Here is a 17,511-nt window from a genome sequence, read left to right on the forward strand (position 1 = left end):
TCACCAACACCCCAATGCCTACCCAACACCACTCACCCCAGCTGGGTCAATGATTACCTCTCAAGTCTCCTCCACCAGGTGGACTGAGAAATAACTCCCATAAATCCCACCGGGGCCCCATCTGCTCAATCCAAAGTCTTCAGTCCTTGCTCCTCATTTTGAAGGGTGATGGGCTGTCTGTCCACCCATCTTGAACTTCAGCTCACAAGTGAATGTGAACCCCTCCACTGCTCATGCTTAACTTCCTGCCCGGTTCCAGTGAAATATCAATGTCACAATGACCATTTAACTGAGACCTCAAATGTAGATGTTTGACCGTATCTCCACATGAGCTTGTATACTTAGTCTCTATATTTTTACCTGCTGATTTAATAAATGTAAACACTTAAAGGACACCACAATTTTAAAATGCAATATTGTTCTATCTTCATTTTCTTTTTAATGTAATGGAAGACCTAAGCAATGGATACAGCCCTGGGCCCTTTCATCCACTGGGAAGTCCACCGGCAAACCGGTCGTCATAAAATTTCTCCAGGCATTGTTATGTCTTCCCAAAGGCTGGCACCCCTTGCCTCACTAATATCCACCAATGGGTGCTGTGGCCACAATTAATAATATAGTTGCTACAGAACAGAGGTAGATGCCCCCAGAGCTCTGGTTCAAACCTCAGACAAAATTAAGACTATAGACCAAAACTGGTATTTGAAGAGAAGTCCTGAGTAGAAACAATCTTGAGAAAAATTCTTTTGACAGGTCAAAGTTCCTGGCTTTTTATGGCTCTTCCAAGAAGCCTTAAAAGAAGATAAGGGAAAAGTTTCATCCCCGTGCTTAGAATGTTGTAAGAAGCCTCCCAGTCAGGCAAAGGTCTTATTCACATTCAGATTATATGGGCTTTACCTTTTTTTGTCCAAAGGCTCCTCTTTTTTTCTTTTCTTTTTTTTTTTTTAAAGATATATTTACTTTAGAGACAGAGGTCAATCCCAGGACCCTGAGACCATGACCTGAAACCAAGAGTCAGTTGCCTGACCAGTTGAGCCACCCAGGCACCCCCAAAAGCTCCCCTCTTCAAGGTACACTGAGAAGAAGCAAGACTCTCCCTGGGATATTTAATTAACTACATAGTTTAACCTTTGGTTGTTAAGCTTAGGTTGGTTAGCCTTCCAGACATGCACCCTCCAACCATGAAATGTGACAGACACAGTTTACAAAGCATGTTTGTGGCAGTTGTTCTTGTCTGTTCAGCTTAAAGAATATATTCATTCAGGGTGCCTGGGTGGCTCAGTCCGTTAAGCATCCTATTCTTGATGTCAGCTCAGGTCTTGATCTCAAGGTTGTGAGTTCAAGCCCCACACTGCACTCCGTGCTGGACATGGAGCTTACTTAAAAAAATAAAAAGAAGATATTCATCCTAAGGATAATTAGTTGGCTCAGTTAAGCTACAACTGAAACCAACAGCCTTATCGGTCATTAACCCACCATTGGGTAACAACCACCCATCTGTCTTGGGTTAATTAATCAACCATTTCATATATGGTGTGGGTTCTCATATCAGTCCCTCTGATAGTTGGCATAAAGGATGCTTCTGGCAAGGTCCCATCCAAACAACACAATGTCTTCTATTTCCAAATGGTAACATTCACTGAGGGTTCACCATGACAAATAAAGACTATCTATATGTATCTCATTGTATTCTTCACAACTCCAGGGGGAAGAGATGGTATTACACCTATTTTAAGGACAAGTAAATTGAGGCCCAGAGAGGTGAAAACGCTTCCCCAAATCAAATAGCGAGTAAATATCATGATGAGGTCTCATACCCTGAGTGTATTCCAGAGCTCAGATGGGGATGATTGGGTTTGTAAATGGGTACACTTCTAGACTTGCATTTTATTGTTTGAGGGTGGTTTTGCTTCTCTCTTAATTTCCACTATGGTTTCTTTCAAAATGTGTGCCATTTCTCAGATGGATAAGTGGAAGAAGGTGTTCTTCAGGCTCTTTACATCTCAGGATTGGAGCATCCTTTTGGGTGGCTTCTGGACCCAACTGAAGATTCAGAGGGTAGCTGGAAGAGCAGACACAGGGGGAGACATGGAGATAGGAAGGTAGAATGGGTTGGCCTGGAGGCTGGCACTTCAGGCAAGGGCTTCTCAGTCTTCTGGGGAGCTTGTCAAAAACAGACCGCTGGGCCCAAACCTCAGGAGATTCTGATTCAGTAGGTCTCGGACAGGGCCTGAAAGTTTGCATTTCTAACAAGTTCTAAGGTGACATTGCTGCTGCAGGACTGGGGAACTACAAGAAGGACTTGTCCAGGTCTTCAAACATACCATGCCGACCTCACCTTCTCCAACCTACTTCACTCTCAAATTCCTTTCACTTATTGTTAGTACTATATGCTAGAGTGTTTTGATTTATATCTTATGTTGCTTCTTCATGAGTACCAGACTCATCTGTTACATTCAAAAGTCCTTAGAGACAGAGAACATGGCATTGTTTCACTTAATCATGATTGCTGATTGACGGGCTATTAAGAAAGATGATCAAGGGGACACCTAGGTGGCTCAGTAGTTTAAACATCTGCCTTCAGCTTTGGTCATGATCCTGGGGTCCTGGGATCGAGTCCCATGTTGGGCTCCCAGCTCAGTGGGGAATATGCTTCTCCTTCTCCCTCTGCACCTCCCTTTGCTGGTGCGCTCTTTCTATCTAATAAATAAATTAATTAAATCTTAAAAACAAAGTATAATTGTCAAGGTGTTGTGATTGATCTTCCAGACACTGACCCAAAGCTTAAGGTGTAATTTGCTAAGGAACACAATAGCATGATTAAGAGCTGGGCTTTGGAGGCAGATGCAGCTGGTTCCAATCCCAGCCCACCGAGTACTAGCCAGGTTAACTTTCGGCAAGTCACTTAACCTAGGAGGGGTCTAGATTGCTCCTCTTTATCCCCAACATCCTACCCATCATTAATCTTGTTGTATCCACTCTGAAATGTACTTTGAAACTACCCAGGGCGCCTGGGGGACTCAGTCGGCTAAGCGTCTGACTCCTTATTTCAGCTCAGGTCATGAGATCTAGCCCCACACCGGGCTCTCTGCTGCGCATGGAGCCTGCTTAAGACTTGTCTCTTTCCCTCTGCGCCTTCCCACCAAAAGAAAAAAAGAAATCCCCCATATGGATCAACTGTTGGCTCACAATCAATGGATGTCACATTTACTTATTTCTTCTCTTTGTGTGTCTCCTCTCCACTAGAATGTGAGACCCACAACAGCAGGATACTGTTGGTATTAAGGATCCCCAGGTCTCCCAGATTAAGGCCTCGTAGTTCACTGGCTCTCAGTTTCTTCGATGGATGCATGGAAGAATAAATGAGTGGATGAAGTTCAGTTTCCTCATCTGTAAATGAAAAGAGCCCTAACACGACCTACCTTATAAGGTTGTTTTGAGGAATAAATGAAATAATACATAAAATAAGAATAAACACTTCTATAGTGCTTACTTCATGCCAAGAACTGCTTTAAGCCTTATGAAGGATTATTCCCATTTTATGAGGGAGGGAACAGAGGCAAGTGGCTTTCCAAGGTCATACGGCTAGGAAGTGACAGAGCCAGAATTCTGGCTGCAACATTCAAACCAGAGTCCATATTCAGAAATACCACACTGTAAGACTCTTGTCATGATGAAGGTATGTTGTTTAAAGCCAGTTCTTTGTTCATATATCAAGCCTCACCCAAAGCTGTGTATTTTCCATTAAGTCACCACAAATCCCAAATCTCAGTTCTCACTCTGACCTGGCTTTTCTCAAGTCTTGGGCACCTTTCCTGGAACCAGGACCAGTGACTCTGGGTTCTTCATGCCCTCTGGGCTGGAGAAGGGGGAAGCACAGAGTCTAGCACGAGCACAGCAACCCCCGTTTTCCTCCCCCAATTCTTTTCTCCTAGGCTTATTGTCCTAAATTATTTTGACAAAACTTCTGGGCCATCCTGTCCTTTCTTTACCTCAGCATGACATCGTGTAGGATAAAGTGCAGGGGAGAGATCACTCGACCTTACATTCCCCTTTGAGTTAATAACAGCCTTGGTGGTGGGCACCTGGGTGGCTCAGTCAATTAAGCCGCTGCCTTCAGCTCAGGTCATGATCCCAGGGTCCAGGGATCGAGCCCCGCATTGGGCTCCCTGCTCAGCGGGAGGCCTGCTTCTCCCTCTCCCTGCTGCTCTGCCTACTTGTGATCTCTCTCTCTCTGTCAAATAAATAAATAAAATCTAAAAAGAAATAAATAACAGCCTTGGTGGATATGGGAGGAAAGCTCACTGATTCAGAAAAAGAGGAGCTTTCTTCCCTATAGATCCCCAGTTCCTGACATCACAGTGACTCCCAATAATACCCTTCCCCCAGTCCTGTTTACCCACACAGAGCAAATCTCATCACTTTACCGCACTAAAAATTCTAAGGTAAATATTCTAGAGGCTTTGACATCCCTGGTTTTTGTTAAGTACCCCCAAAGGGGTTCCAGTGGGCCAAAATAACCAAACAACTGAGCTGAAATGAAGTACCAAAAAGCGTAAGAGGAACTTTCATATTAGTCTTCGGGAAACTGACATCTGGAACTACAAGATCTTAGCCTGTAGTTTGTGGCTTCAAAAATACATTTCAGGGGGCGCCTGGGTGGCTCAGTGGGTTAAAGCCTCTGCCTTCGGCTCAGATCATGATCCCAGGGTCCTGAGATCGAGCCCCACATCGGGCTCTCTGCTCAGCAGGGAGCCTGCCTCCTCCTCTCTCTGACTGCCTCTCTGCCTACTTGTAATCTCTGTCTGTCAAATAAATAAATAAAATCTTTTAAAAAAATACATTTCAGGCAAGGCCCCAGATGGGTCTCACCTCTACTGGCCTGGGACATCTACTAGACATTCCTGTTGAACCCCTTTGGGAAACAGTGTAGAGTCAGATATCTGGATGGTGATACCTCAGCCAAATCACAATGCGGGACTCCAGTCATATGTTTAGAATACTTCACAGAGTCTGTGACTCAAAGACAGATAATCTCTTCTCCCCACTGTCTTCTCACCTGGGAAGAGGACACGACTGACCATTCCAGGGAACACCATCATGAAAAGAGGCAGCACCTTCAGGTAGGCAGCCATCAGAGAGCCTCCTTTGGCATGGGATAGGTTCTTGGCAGCCAGAGACCGCTGAACGATCACCTGGAAAACAGTGGGGTGGTTGGAGGATGAAGTAGCTAAGTGTGCAAAGCTTGTTGGTAGGCATCATGGACTTAGAATCTTGGTTTGTCTAGCTTCTCTTCGAGGAAACTTTCCTATTCCCAGTCCCTGTGCTCCAGTTGAGGAAGCTAAGAACCCTGTTCCATCCCCTCCCTACGTCTTTATCCTGGAGTTGGACTTGGCCGATTTGATTTCTACATAGAGTTTCTCTGCTTCTCTCGCTACCATGACCAGTTGAGGAAAAGTATGAATCCAAGGTGGGTCAATTACAACTTTCCATGGAACTTCTTCCTAGAAGAGGCAAAGGAAATAAGCACCTTAACACCAACAGTCTCCATTAGAATTGCCAACTATGAGAGGAGCTTAGAACACTGGCTGCACCTCCACCACTATACTGGGAAAGATCCCTTAAAATTGAAGTTATCTTGGGATGCCTGGATGGCTCAGTCATTTGAGCATCTGCCTCCAGCTCAGTTCATGATCAAGCCCCACATCAAGGCTCCCTGCTCAGGGGGGAGTCTGCTTCTCCCTCTCTGCCCCTCCCCCCCACTCATGCTCTCTCTTTCTCTCTCTCAAATTAGATTTTAAAAATATGTATCAAATAAAAAAAACATTATCTACTCAAAAGGAATAACTTGTTCCAGAGTGTTTTCAAATCCTCCTCCAGTCTTCAGATTGAATCTACATGAGCCCAGAACTTTCTCTATTTTCTTAGGCTTTGAGTGTTGAAGCATCTGGGTAAGGTACAGAGGCCCTGTGACAAGCTTTGACAAGCAGGACAAAGCTGGGACTCTTCCCATTTTTTTTTTTTTTTTGACAGTGGACACTAGTTTTCCTAGAGTGTCCTGCTCCTTCTTTTGAAACCCACACCCTGTCCACACAGCTACATTATCATCTTGGGCACAGCTGCCTGATCCAGGGGTAGGAACCTGACTTATACTAGACCCTTCTACAGGATTTTTGGATTGGGCCTTGGGGAGATGCCAGCATCTTTCCTGTTAGTCTGCAGTGAAACAATGAAGTTACAGGTGTAAAGACGGCTGATGGAGAGGGAAACCAGAGTATGTTCCAGTAGTTTCTGAAGGCTCATTCAACTTTCTGCTGTTTGTATTCCCTGAGCTAATACATCCTCCACCCTTCCCCTGAGATAGTTTGTTTGTTTGATTGATTGATTGATTGATTGATTTTTTTTGTCTATCACTTGCAACCAAGTGTACCCTGACAGACGCAATTACTTTTGTTTGGATGCCATAAGTGAAAGACTCTAAAATGTAGGATTGGCTTATGTGAGGAAAGGTGGGGAGCAGGGAACTGAGAAGTTAGGCATCCTTGTTTAGAGGTTGGTTTAATGGGACACCTGAGAGTGGCACAGTTGGTTGAGCCTCTAACTCTTGGTTTTGGCTCAGGTCGTGATCTCAGGGTTGTGAGATTGAGCCCTGTATTGGGCTCCCTGCTCAGTGTGGAGTCTGCTGGAGTTTCTCTCTCTCCCTCTCTCTCTGCCCCTCCCCACCCCATGCTTGTTCTCTCTCTCCCTCTCAAATACACAAGTAAATCTTTAAAAAAATTTATAGAAGTTGGTTTAACTGTTATATGTTATTTCTCAGAACTCCATTTACCTACTGAGCCTTTCTAGAACACTTTAGAATGTGGTCGTAGAATGTGAGGATATTAGGGTCTATAGAATACGTCTTGTTGCTTTAGTAAGGTGCTCAAAGAGGCATGCAGGCTTCAATCCTAGCCCGCTCCTCTGGAGCAGAGAGGAAAGCATTTACAGCTTTGGAAAATAAAGTCCTTTCTACTGGAGATTCAAAACTGTGACCAAAAAGAATTCTGGCTTTTAGTTCCCATGATGTGGAGAATACAAGCATTAATTTAAGAGGCAGGTGAGGAAGTTTGAAGATATCTGTGCCCCTTGAAAACCCAGGAGCCTGGGGAGGAAGGAGTCCCCCTGTAGGACAACCCCCTGGCCCAAGTAATGGAACCACAGTTCAAGAGGGATGGTATGAAAAAGAATTAATTCATGTAGAATGGTTAGACCAGGGACTGGCCACATTACACCAGCAGTAAATGTTTAAGTGTTACCACGATTGTCCGTTGTTAACTTATCTTTTCAGCCTCTCACATTTCAACGGATGATATATTTGCTGGATTTGAAACCTGACCAAGTATAAACAGGTATGCAACAAAATGATACCTATCGGGGCGCATGGGTGTCTCAGTGGGTTAAGCCTCTGCCTTCGGCTCAGGTCATGATTCCAGGATCCTGGGATGGAGCCCCGCAGCGGGCTCTCTGCTCAGCGGGGAGCCTGCTTCCCCTTCTCTCTCTGCCTGCCTCTCTGCCTACTTGTGATCTCGGTCTGTCAAATAAATAAATATAATCTTAAAAAAAATTGACACCTATCTCCCTGCCCACGAGTATCCACTCTTTGTTTTACCTGCATCCACCTGGAGCTGCTTCACGCAGATATAAGAAATGCAAATATTGCTTCTAGCCTTTTCCCCTTTAACACAAAAGGGCTTATTATACATGTTGGCTATTGCCTCCATTGCAAATGTTCCCCAACTATCACAGCGAGCCCTTTTCTTTTTTGAGGCCTGTTTTTCCAAGGGTCACTCCTCAGTCCCATCTCCCCTTGCCACCCTATTTTATTTATTTTTCAAAATGCTTTATATATTTTATTTATGTAATCTCTTTACCCAAGGTGGGGCTTGAACTCACAATCCCAAGATCAAGAGTTGCATGCTCCACTGAATGAGCCAGCCCAGGACCCTGCCACCCTATTTTAAGCTGCATTCCCACCTTCTCAACCCCTCTTTCCCTACCCTGCTTTTAAGAAAATGACATTTATTACCTTTCATTATTCCATATAATTTTCTTACTGTCTGTCTACCCTCCACTAGAAGAAGGTGAGCTCCGAGGGAGACAAGAGCCCTGTCTGGTTTGTTTACTCATGATTTCCAAGTGTCTGGTACAAAGAGGATACCTAGTGAGTATCTGTTGAGTAAATGATATTGGATATCAATTTTAATCTCCATTTAAAATGTATCATCTCTTGCTTACTGGATCTTTCCAGACATTAGCAAGATGTATTAAGAATTCCCCTTTGCAGGGGTGCCTGGGTGGCTCAGTCAGTTAAGCATCAAACTCTTGCTTTTCAGCTCAGGTCATGATCTCAGGATGTTGAGATCAAGCCTCACGTCAGGCTCTGCGCTGAGCACAGAGTCTGCTTGTGAATGTCTCCCTCTGCACCACACCCCCGCGTGCTCGCTTGCTCTCTCTCTCTCCCTTTCTAAATAAATAAGTAAATCTTTAAAAACAAACAAAAAACAGTTCCCCTTTGCAAATATTAGTAGCCCTGGATTTGCCACTACATGAACAAGTTCAAGAAGTAAAATAATGTAGAATAGTAGAAAGGAAGGAGTAGTTGAGCTTGGGGGGGCGGGGGGAGAGGGAAGGGGAATACAAACAAGAAAAGAGATGGAGGAAGCCAGCCCAGCCTCTGCCCCACAAAGAAAGAAGCATCCTGGAGGGTGCTCCCTCATCAGATGCCCTGTACCTGATCCGTGCACCAGTACCAGAGGGACGGGATGGACATTCCAAGTAGGATCCCTGGCCACGGGAGATCAGATGTCAGAGGGTCTCGGAAAATATGGAAGGCATCTTCTCGAGGCAGTCCGCAGCTGTTATTTTCACTCCGGTTGCTAGCCACGGCTAAGAAGTACTTCTCCTTCAGGCCTTCCATCCCGCCCACTGCAGCAAAACCTAAAATGCAGAGGAAGCCCGAATTAGCCAGAAACTCAGAGCAATCCACAGCAAGGGTAAGGGGAAGGCTGGATGGGTGACATCCTACTTAGAGCAGAGCTGACAAGGAAAGTTAGTCACCTTCTTTTGATGTCTCTGGTACTGACTATGTATTGCTTCTCAGAATATTAATAACCAATGCATAATACAAAATATACAGGATTATAAAGGAAACCATACATATTAAGGCAGTCATCAAAACATTAAAACTGTGGCTTAGTAGTTATTTGCTCCTCTAAACAGTAAGATCTAGCAGTAGGTCTAGTAACTAGTTACTTATTTTTAAGTAATCTCTGTGCCCAACATGGGGTTCAAACTCACAAGGTTGAGATCAAGTATCACACACTACACCATCCGAGCCAGCCAGGCTCCCCTGTAATTACAATTTTTTAAAAAAGATTTTTGCTTATTTATTTGACACACACATACAGAGATAGTGAAAGAGAGCACAAGCAGAGGGAGTGGCAGGCAGGAGAGGGAGAAGCAGGCTCCCCACTGAGCAGGGAGCATCATACTCCATCCCAGGACCCTAGGATCACAGCCTGAGCCCAAAGCAGACCTGTAACAACTGAGCCATTCAAGCACCCCTCATTCCTGCCTCCCCACTTGTGCTCTCTCTCTCTCAAATAAATAAATAAAATCTTAAAAAAAAAGAAATATATACTCTTCAAACACTGATAATCAAGAAAAAAAGACAGTCTCTTCAATAAATGGTGCTGGGGAAATTGGATAGCTATGTACAGAAGAATGAAACTAGACCATTCTCTCACACCATACACAAAGATAAACTCGAAATGGATGAAAGACCTCAAAATGAGGCAGGAATCTATCAAAATCCTAGAGGAGAACATAGGCAGTAACCTCTTGACATTGGACCCAGCAACTTCTTTCAAGACATGTCTCCAAAGGCAAAGGAAACAAAAGTGAAAATGAACTTTTGGGATTTCATCCAGATCAAAAGATTCTGCACAGCAAAGGAAACAATCAACAAAACAAAGATGCAACCCACGGAATGGGAGAAGATATTCCCAAATGACACTACAGACAAAGGGCTGATATCCAAGACCTATAAAGAACCCCTTAAACTCAACACCCAAAAAACAGATAATCACATCAAAAAATGTGCAGAAGACGTGAACAGACACTTCTCCAAAGAAAACATGCAAATGGCTAACAGACACATGAAAAAATGTTCATTATCGGGGCGCCTGCGTGGCTCGGTGGGTTAAAGCCTCTGCCTTCGGCTCGGGTCATGATCCCAGGGTCCTGGGATCGAGCCCCACATCGGGCTCTCTGCTCAGCAGGGAGCCTGCTTCCTCCTCTCTCTGACTGCCTCTCTGTCTACTTGTAACCTCTGTCTGTCAAATAAATAAATAAAATCTTTAAAAAAATGTTCATCATCATTAGCCATCAGGGAGATTCAAATCAAAACCTCATTGAAATACCACCTTACATCAGTTAGAATGGACAAAATTAACAGGACAGGAAACAACTAGTGTTAGAGAGGATGTGGAGAAAGCGGAACCCTCTTACACTGTTGGTGGGAATGCAAGTTGGTGCAGCCACTTTGGAAAACAGTGTGGAGATTCCTCAAAAATTAAAAATAGAGCTACCCTGTGACCCTGCAATAGCACTACTGTGTATTTACTCCAACGATACAGATGTAGTGAAAAGAAGGGCCATTTGCACCACAATTTTCATAGCAGCAATGACTACAGTCGCCAAACTGGAAAGAGCCAAGATGCCCTTCAACAGATGAATGGATAAAGAAGATATGGTCCATATACACAATGGAGTATTATGCCTCCCTCAGAAAGGATGAACACCCAACTTTTGTATCAACATGGATGGGACTGGAGGAGATTATGCCGAGAGAAATAAGTCAAGCAGAGAAAGTCAGTTATCATATGGTTTCACTTCCTTGTGGAGCATTAGGAATAACATGGCAGACATTAGGAGAAGGAAAGGAAAAGTGAATTGGGGTAAATCAGAGTGGGAGAAGAAGCAGGAGAGACTATGGACTCTGAGAAACAAACTGAGGGTTTTGGAAGGAGGGGCGTGGGAGGATGGGTGAGCCTGGTGGTGGGTATTAAGGAGGGCACGGATTGCATGGAGCACTGGGTGTGGTGCACAAACAATGAATCTTGGAACACTGAAAAGGTAAGAAAATTAAACAAAAAAAAAGAAAGTAAGTAAGTAAGTTTGGGGATTTGAATCAGAAAAAAAAAGAAAGAAAAGAAAAAGAAAAAAAAAAAGCTGGAGAGGCTAAATTAATAGCAGGCCAAGGAGACTCTGGAATAAAGAATACAACCAGGGATAAAGAGGGACATCACATAATGATAAAGAAATTGAATCACTAAGAATGTATAACACTCCTAAATACGTATTCACCTAACAGTAGAGCTTTAAAGTAAATGATGCAAAGACTAGTGGACAAATCGACAACTATGATTGGAAATGTCAGTACCCCTTTTGTAATCATCGATAGAGAAAATAGATGAAAAAAGTAATAAAGATAGAGTATTGAACATTGTCAACCCTCTTGACCTAATTGGTACTGATAACACAGTATAGCCAACAGCAGCATACTCTTTTCAAGGACATATGGAATGTTCATCAAGTCAGGCAAGGTCTCGGGGCCACAAAACAAACCTCAACAAATTAACAAGAAACAGTATCATATAAAATATATTCTATGGCTGTAGTGGAATTAATTAAAAATCAATAACAGAAATATACCTGAAAAATCTCCAAGGGCTTAATTGTCTCTGTTTGTGGAACACAGGAATTATACAGAGGAAACCTTGAAGACTCCACCAAAAATTGTTAGAAGCAATAAACGAACTCAGTAAAGTTGCAGGTACAAAATCAATATACAAAAATCAGTTACATTTCTATACACGAATGGAAGGAGACATTTAAATAAACAATCATACTTATGATTGCATCAAAAAGGCTAAAATACTTAGGAATGAAAACTATAAAACATGGATGAAAAAATGAAGAAAGCACAAATAAATGGGCAGATATTCTGTGTTCATAGGTTGGAAGAATATTGTTAAAATATCCACACTACTCAATGTGATCTATGGATTTTTTTTTCAAGTAAGCGCCATGCTCAAAGTAAGGCTTGCACGCATCCCCCTGAGATCAAGAATCACATCCTCCAGGGACTGAGCCAGCCAGATGCCCCTCAATCTATAGATTCAGTGCAATCCCTATTAAATTCCGATGACATTTTTTACAGAAACAGAAAAAAAGTCATTCTAAAATTCATCTGGAACCACAAAAGCCCCAAATAGCCAGAACCACACTGAGGAAGAAAAACAAAGCGGAAGGCCTCACACTTCCTGATTTCAAACTATATTATGAAGCTGTAGAAATCAAAACAGTATGGTGTTGGCATAAAAAGACACATCGATGACTGGGACAGAACTGAGGGCACAGAAATAAATGCACACATATGTGGTCAATTAGATGACAAACATCTAATAGATACAGCAGATTGGTGAGGATTACTGGGGGCCGGTCTGCAAACTCTTTCCTGCCTGACCATAAGAATTAAGTAATGGAACTTCTGCATCTGGAACCCATCCTTTTATGGAGAAAGATCTAGAGGTTTGGCTAAGAATAATAGACCCTGGGCAGATCTATTTTGGTTCTCTCTTGCCTCTGAAAACCTGTTTTAAGTAGCTTGTGTGGCCCTGGAAGGCTCAAAGGTTTGGTATTTAGGACAGCGGCATTTCACGTATCTGTTACTCAGCTGTATTTCCTCTTTACACACAGGACACCAGTGAAGTGTTTCTTCTTCTAAGGTTCTGAAACACTTCTTGGTAAAGTTAGTAATAAGCCTTTTCTGTTCATGTTGTGAAACAATTATTCCATGATTACTCTGAAGTCTTATTTGTAAAGATGAAAAGAACAGAAATAAAATGGAAACCATGCAGAAAGACACCCTTTTAAGGTACTCTTGTTTATATCCTTCTACCACTGTTCCTAGACAATTCCTGAGTCTGTCTGTATTTTACATGCCTTTAGTACTTATGAGGAACTGGTTAGGCTATGTAAAATGTCTCTCAGTCTGGACTTCTGATGGTTCTTCTGATGAAGCTGAGGTTATGTCTTGTCGACAAACATGGCACAGAGGATACATTGTACCCTCCTCCCCATATCAGGAGTTATACGATATCAATGGCTCATTCCTGGTGATCATTTAGCTACAGTGGTGTGAGCTAGGTTGCTCCCGTGGAGAGTGGCTACTTTTCCCTTTTCAATTAATAGTTTGGGCATGATAATTGAGGCCATGCAAAGATCCTGTGTCTTCATGAACTTTCACCTGCCAACTTGAGAATTTATCATTTGATCTTGCCTGCAGATCACTGTGATGTCCTCATGGTGATTTTCTAGCTCTCCCTCTGTCTGCACTTATTCACTGGAATTCTTCTGTAAGGAACAGCTGTGCCTTTGCCCCTCTTATTTATTTATTTATCATTTTTAAAAAAGATTTTATTTATTTATTTGATAGAGATCACAAGTAGGCAGAGGCAGGCAGAGAGAGAAGGGGGGAAAGCAGGCTCCCTGCTGAGCAAAAAGCCCGGTGCAGGGCTCAATCCCAGGACCCTGAGATCATGACCTGAGCTGAAGGTCGAGGCTCAACCCACTGAGCCACCCAGGCACCCCAACCCCTCTTATTTATTAGTCACTTTTCCATATCAACATTGGAAGAACTATTCATTTTTACTTAAAAAACAGTAAATGTCGAGGCACCTGGGTAGTTCATCTGGTTAAGAAGCTGACTCTTGATTTTCGCTCAGGTCATGATCTTGGGGTTGTGGGATGGAGCTCCACGTGGGGCTCCTTGCTCAGTGTGGGGGGGAATGTCTGCTGGAGAGTCGTTCTTCTTTTTTTTTTTTTTTAAGATTTTATTTATTTATTTGAAAGACAGAGATCACAAGTAGGCAGAGAGGCAGGCAGAGAGAGGAAGGGAAGCAGGTTCCCTGCTGAGCAGAGAGCCTGATGTGGGGCTCGATCCCAGGACCCTGGGATCATGACCTGAGCTGAAGGCAGAGGCCTCAACCCACTGAGCCACCCAGGTGCCCGAGATTCGTTCTTCTTATGCCCTCTCCTCCCCCTCCCCCTAAAATAAATAAATCTTAAAAAAAAAAAAAAACAAACCAAAACAGTAAGTTTCCATAAGCCGAGTTCTCTTCCAGCTAAAATAACATGCCTGAAGGAAGTTCCCCATGACAGGAATGCTCTGTGTTATGCTTTTGACCCTGGGCTTGCTGATCACAGTGATGAAAGCAGATGTCACCAAGAGTGTGCTTGTCATCCACCCAAGTGACCCTGGGGCCCCACTTACTGTAGCCCATCAGGACGAGTGCTCCTATGAGCATGATCAGAGTCTGCAGGGCATCTGTGTAGATCACAGCGGCCAGGCCACCTGAAGGTAGGGGTGGGGATAAGCACGAGGTGAGCATCAGCTATGGTGGTAGAGAGGAGTTACCCTGGGGAGCAGACAGAACCTGCAATTTCAAGACCTGCCTGAGGAGACTTCTTAGTGTTGTGTGCAAAGATGGCCACAGTGTCTCCTTCCTGAGCGCATGCCCATTTGGCAGTGTGGCTTTGCTGTTCCTTCCATGTTGAGGTGAAGCTGATTTCTCTACCTCTTAATGAGAGTCTTGGCCAAATGGGTTGCTTTGATCTGCAGATTAAGGCGGGAGTGATATTGTGCAGCTCGAAGCCTAGGCCTCAAGGCCCCAGAAGCGTCTGCTCTTGTTCTCCTGTTGCCCTGAGACCTCCATGCCAGAGAAGCCCACCCTCGCCTACCTGAGGGTGATGCCTCACACAGGGGAAGCCCAGCTGAGAGCCCACGCCAACCACCAGCCGCATGAGGGCGGCCACCTTGCCCCAGCCAGCTATTCCAGATGTCATTGACCTCCCCTTCTGAGCCAGGTGAGACCAGCTGATCATAACCATATAATTGAGCAGGTCCATCAGCATCTGGACAGGGTGATCTTCCCAGTCTCTTCCCTGTACCATACTTCCTGCTTCCTTCTTCCCAAAGGGGAAAGAGATGCTTCTCTCATGTGAGCACGTTTATTCGTGGGCAGTGCCAGTGTGCAGAAAGTGTGCACGGAGCTGTGGTGTTCCACTCTGATTCCTCTCTCCTTGCCAGCATGAATAGGGTCCCCGTCACAAACATGGAGAGAGATCCAGCCTCCATTCTGGCCCTGACCCTCTGAGGCAATAATCCAGCCTGAGATTCTGCCACTAGAAGCTGGCATCGTTCCTACACTGATGATTACTGAGCAGTTACCACGTGCCAGGCCCTGGGCGCAGTGTCTTCTTCAATCCTTCCCCAAATCTCTCGTGAGCACCCTGCCAAGCTCTTTGTGGAAGGGACAGAGAGGCAAACAAAACAGCACGTCCCGTCTTCAGAGAGATCAGCGTAATGGGGACAAAGACTCCCCAAACAAGGAAATGCCAAGATAAACCGACTATGGCCGCTAGCCTTTCTCTTTCCTGGGGCTCCCGGCTCATGGCCTCCATGAGCGCGGAACCCCCTGAGATCCTTCAGGGGCCTCTGCATACGTTCGATTTGGTTGCTTTTCCACTTAGAGCCGCCAGTGGAGATGCATGGCACTTAGAATAAAACCCAGGTGCATTTTGTCTCCTGCGATGTGCCAATGGCTGGCCTTTTGCACATCATTAGGGATGCTGTGCCACACAGGGTCGGGGGTACATCCCTCTCTGGTTTGTGGGCATGGCCCCCCAGAGCCGAGCAGGATGCACTTGAACAACCATTTCCTCGCTCAGCCTCAGCCACACTGACCACCCCTTTGTTCCCCGAGCAAGCATGTTCTCATCCTAAGAGTCTTTACATGTGACCATCCCTCTGCCTGGACTTCTCTTCCCCTGAGCTTCTCTTGAGAGCTTCCTTCATATCATTTAAATGTGGTTCAAGAAGGCCTTAGGAAGGCCTTCCCTGAACATTCTTTGTGGGAAAACAACAACAACAACAACAACAAACCTCCTTATCCCATCACTCCCCATCTCATCCTGCTTAAACTCCCTTCAGCGCACTTATCAGATTATAATAATATGTCCTGATATTATTTCTTGGTTGTCATGCTCTGTTGTCTGTCTCCCCATCCCCATTAGAATATAAGGTCCTTTTGGGTAAAGAATTTGTCTGTTTTGCTTACTGCCGTGCCCCATTTCCTAGCACGATGTCTTGCACATGCTAGGTAATATATAGATATATTTGTAGAATGAATTATATTACACCAAGAGGGGGCAGAGCGGGATGAAGCTGGAGCAGAATGTGAAGATAAGAAGGCAAATATTCCAAACCAAATACTTGTCCGGGGCCTACTAGAGGCTGGTCTCTCTCCTAGGATGCTGCTCTGATGGGGAAAGAGGAGACCACCCAACCTCAGCCTCCAGAATTAGGGTCGCTTCCCAACTAGCTTTCCAGAGTGTGTGTGGAGAAACATGCTCAGCTCTGACAGTTCTCAATAAATAGTTTTTCAATAAATAAATAGGAAATAGCTTGATGCAGTTTTGGTGTGTTTTTAAATCCTCTTTCTAAAAGGGAACCCTCTTCCTTTGGACAACGGCCAAGAGAAATCATCTCATCTGGGGTCGTGGAATGAGGTGTAATGAATGAATGGTTTTAACACATGGGAACATCAGAAGATGAGCCAGGAAAAGACGGGGGACAGGCCACAGGCTCTCAAGCTTCACCCCTTATTCAGACACACCTGCAACAGTGTACAGAGCCGTGATGGCGAGCAGCCCGACTATAGCCAGGTAGAGATCCAGGTGCAGAGACTGCTGAATAAAGATGGCGCCTGCATACATGTCCACCTGGGGAGACATGAAATTGATGGATGAATGAATGGAGGGACATTTTCAGCACAGGCTCCCCTAAGCCTGGATTCTGGCACATACAGAAGAGTTCTCTACTGCCCTATCTTCAGCCACCTCTTCCCAGATTGGGGGTCTCAAACTGGAGCCTTGTGGGCCATTACATTTGACACCCATTCACCGGGCAAATATAACAACCTCCTCAGTGGTCTTCCTGCTTCTACTCTTGGTCTTCTACTCTCCATCCTTGATACTGTAACCTTATCAAATATTGCCATGATCATGTCATCCTTCTCCTGCCCATTAATATTCTTCAGTGGCTCTGCCCCCATGAACCCCAAGCTTGTATCTACATAAAAACATTAAAATTGCATTTCAGGCTTCATGGTCTGCTTGCCCCTTGACCTCATTTCCCTCATTCCCTTCACGTTCCCTGCTTCCCTTAACAAGCCCTGTCTATCCAACCAGAATGCCAGGCCCCCTTTCCCTAGCTGGTAATCATCCTTGGTCGTAACTTCCCTTGTGAAGGCTTCCTACGTCTGTAGCTTCCCACCAGGCTGAGAGGGGAGTTCTGAACGAATGTTGTCATCTAACGTCTATCTTTCAAGCCTGCAGCTGGCACAG

At 44.5% G+C, this 17,511-nt stretch overlaps 2 protein-coding genes across 5 annotated transcripts in view; both read right to left on the minus strand.

Moving 5' to 3' along the window:
• Positions 1–17,511, minus strand: part of LOC116580553 (thyroid receptor-interacting protein 11-like) — a 302,056-nt gene that overhangs the window by 94,289 nt on the left and 190,256 nt on the right. The gene's annotated exons all lie outside the window — the stretch shown is intronic.
• The window catches only part of SLC5A11 (solute carrier family 5 member 11), a 41,684-nt gene that overhangs the window by 6,435 nt on the left and 17,738 nt on the right, over positions 1–17,511 (minus strand). For all 4 annotated transcript variants that reach the window (XM_032326922.1, XM_032326921.1, XM_032326920.1 and 1 more), the window contains exons 7-10: positions 16,782–16,887; positions 14,378–14,458; positions 8,771–8,976; positions 5,060–5,195 (exon numbers count right to left, since the gene is read on the minus strand). In XM_032326922.1, coding sequence (XP_032182813.1) covers positions 5,060–5,195; positions 8,771–8,976; positions 14,378–14,458; positions 16,782–16,887 — 529 coding nt within the window. The remainder of the gene's footprint in view (positions 1–5,059; positions 5,196–8,770; positions 8,977–14,377; positions 14,459–16,781; positions 16,888–17,511) is intronic.

Source organism: Mustela erminea, chromosome 20, assembly GCF_009829155.1.
Source record: "Mustela erminea isolate mMusErm1 chromosome 20, mMusErm1.Pri, whole genome shotgun sequence".
Taxonomy (NCBI): domain Eukaryota; kingdom Metazoa; phylum Chordata; class Mammalia; order Carnivora; family Mustelidae; genus Mustela; species Mustela erminea.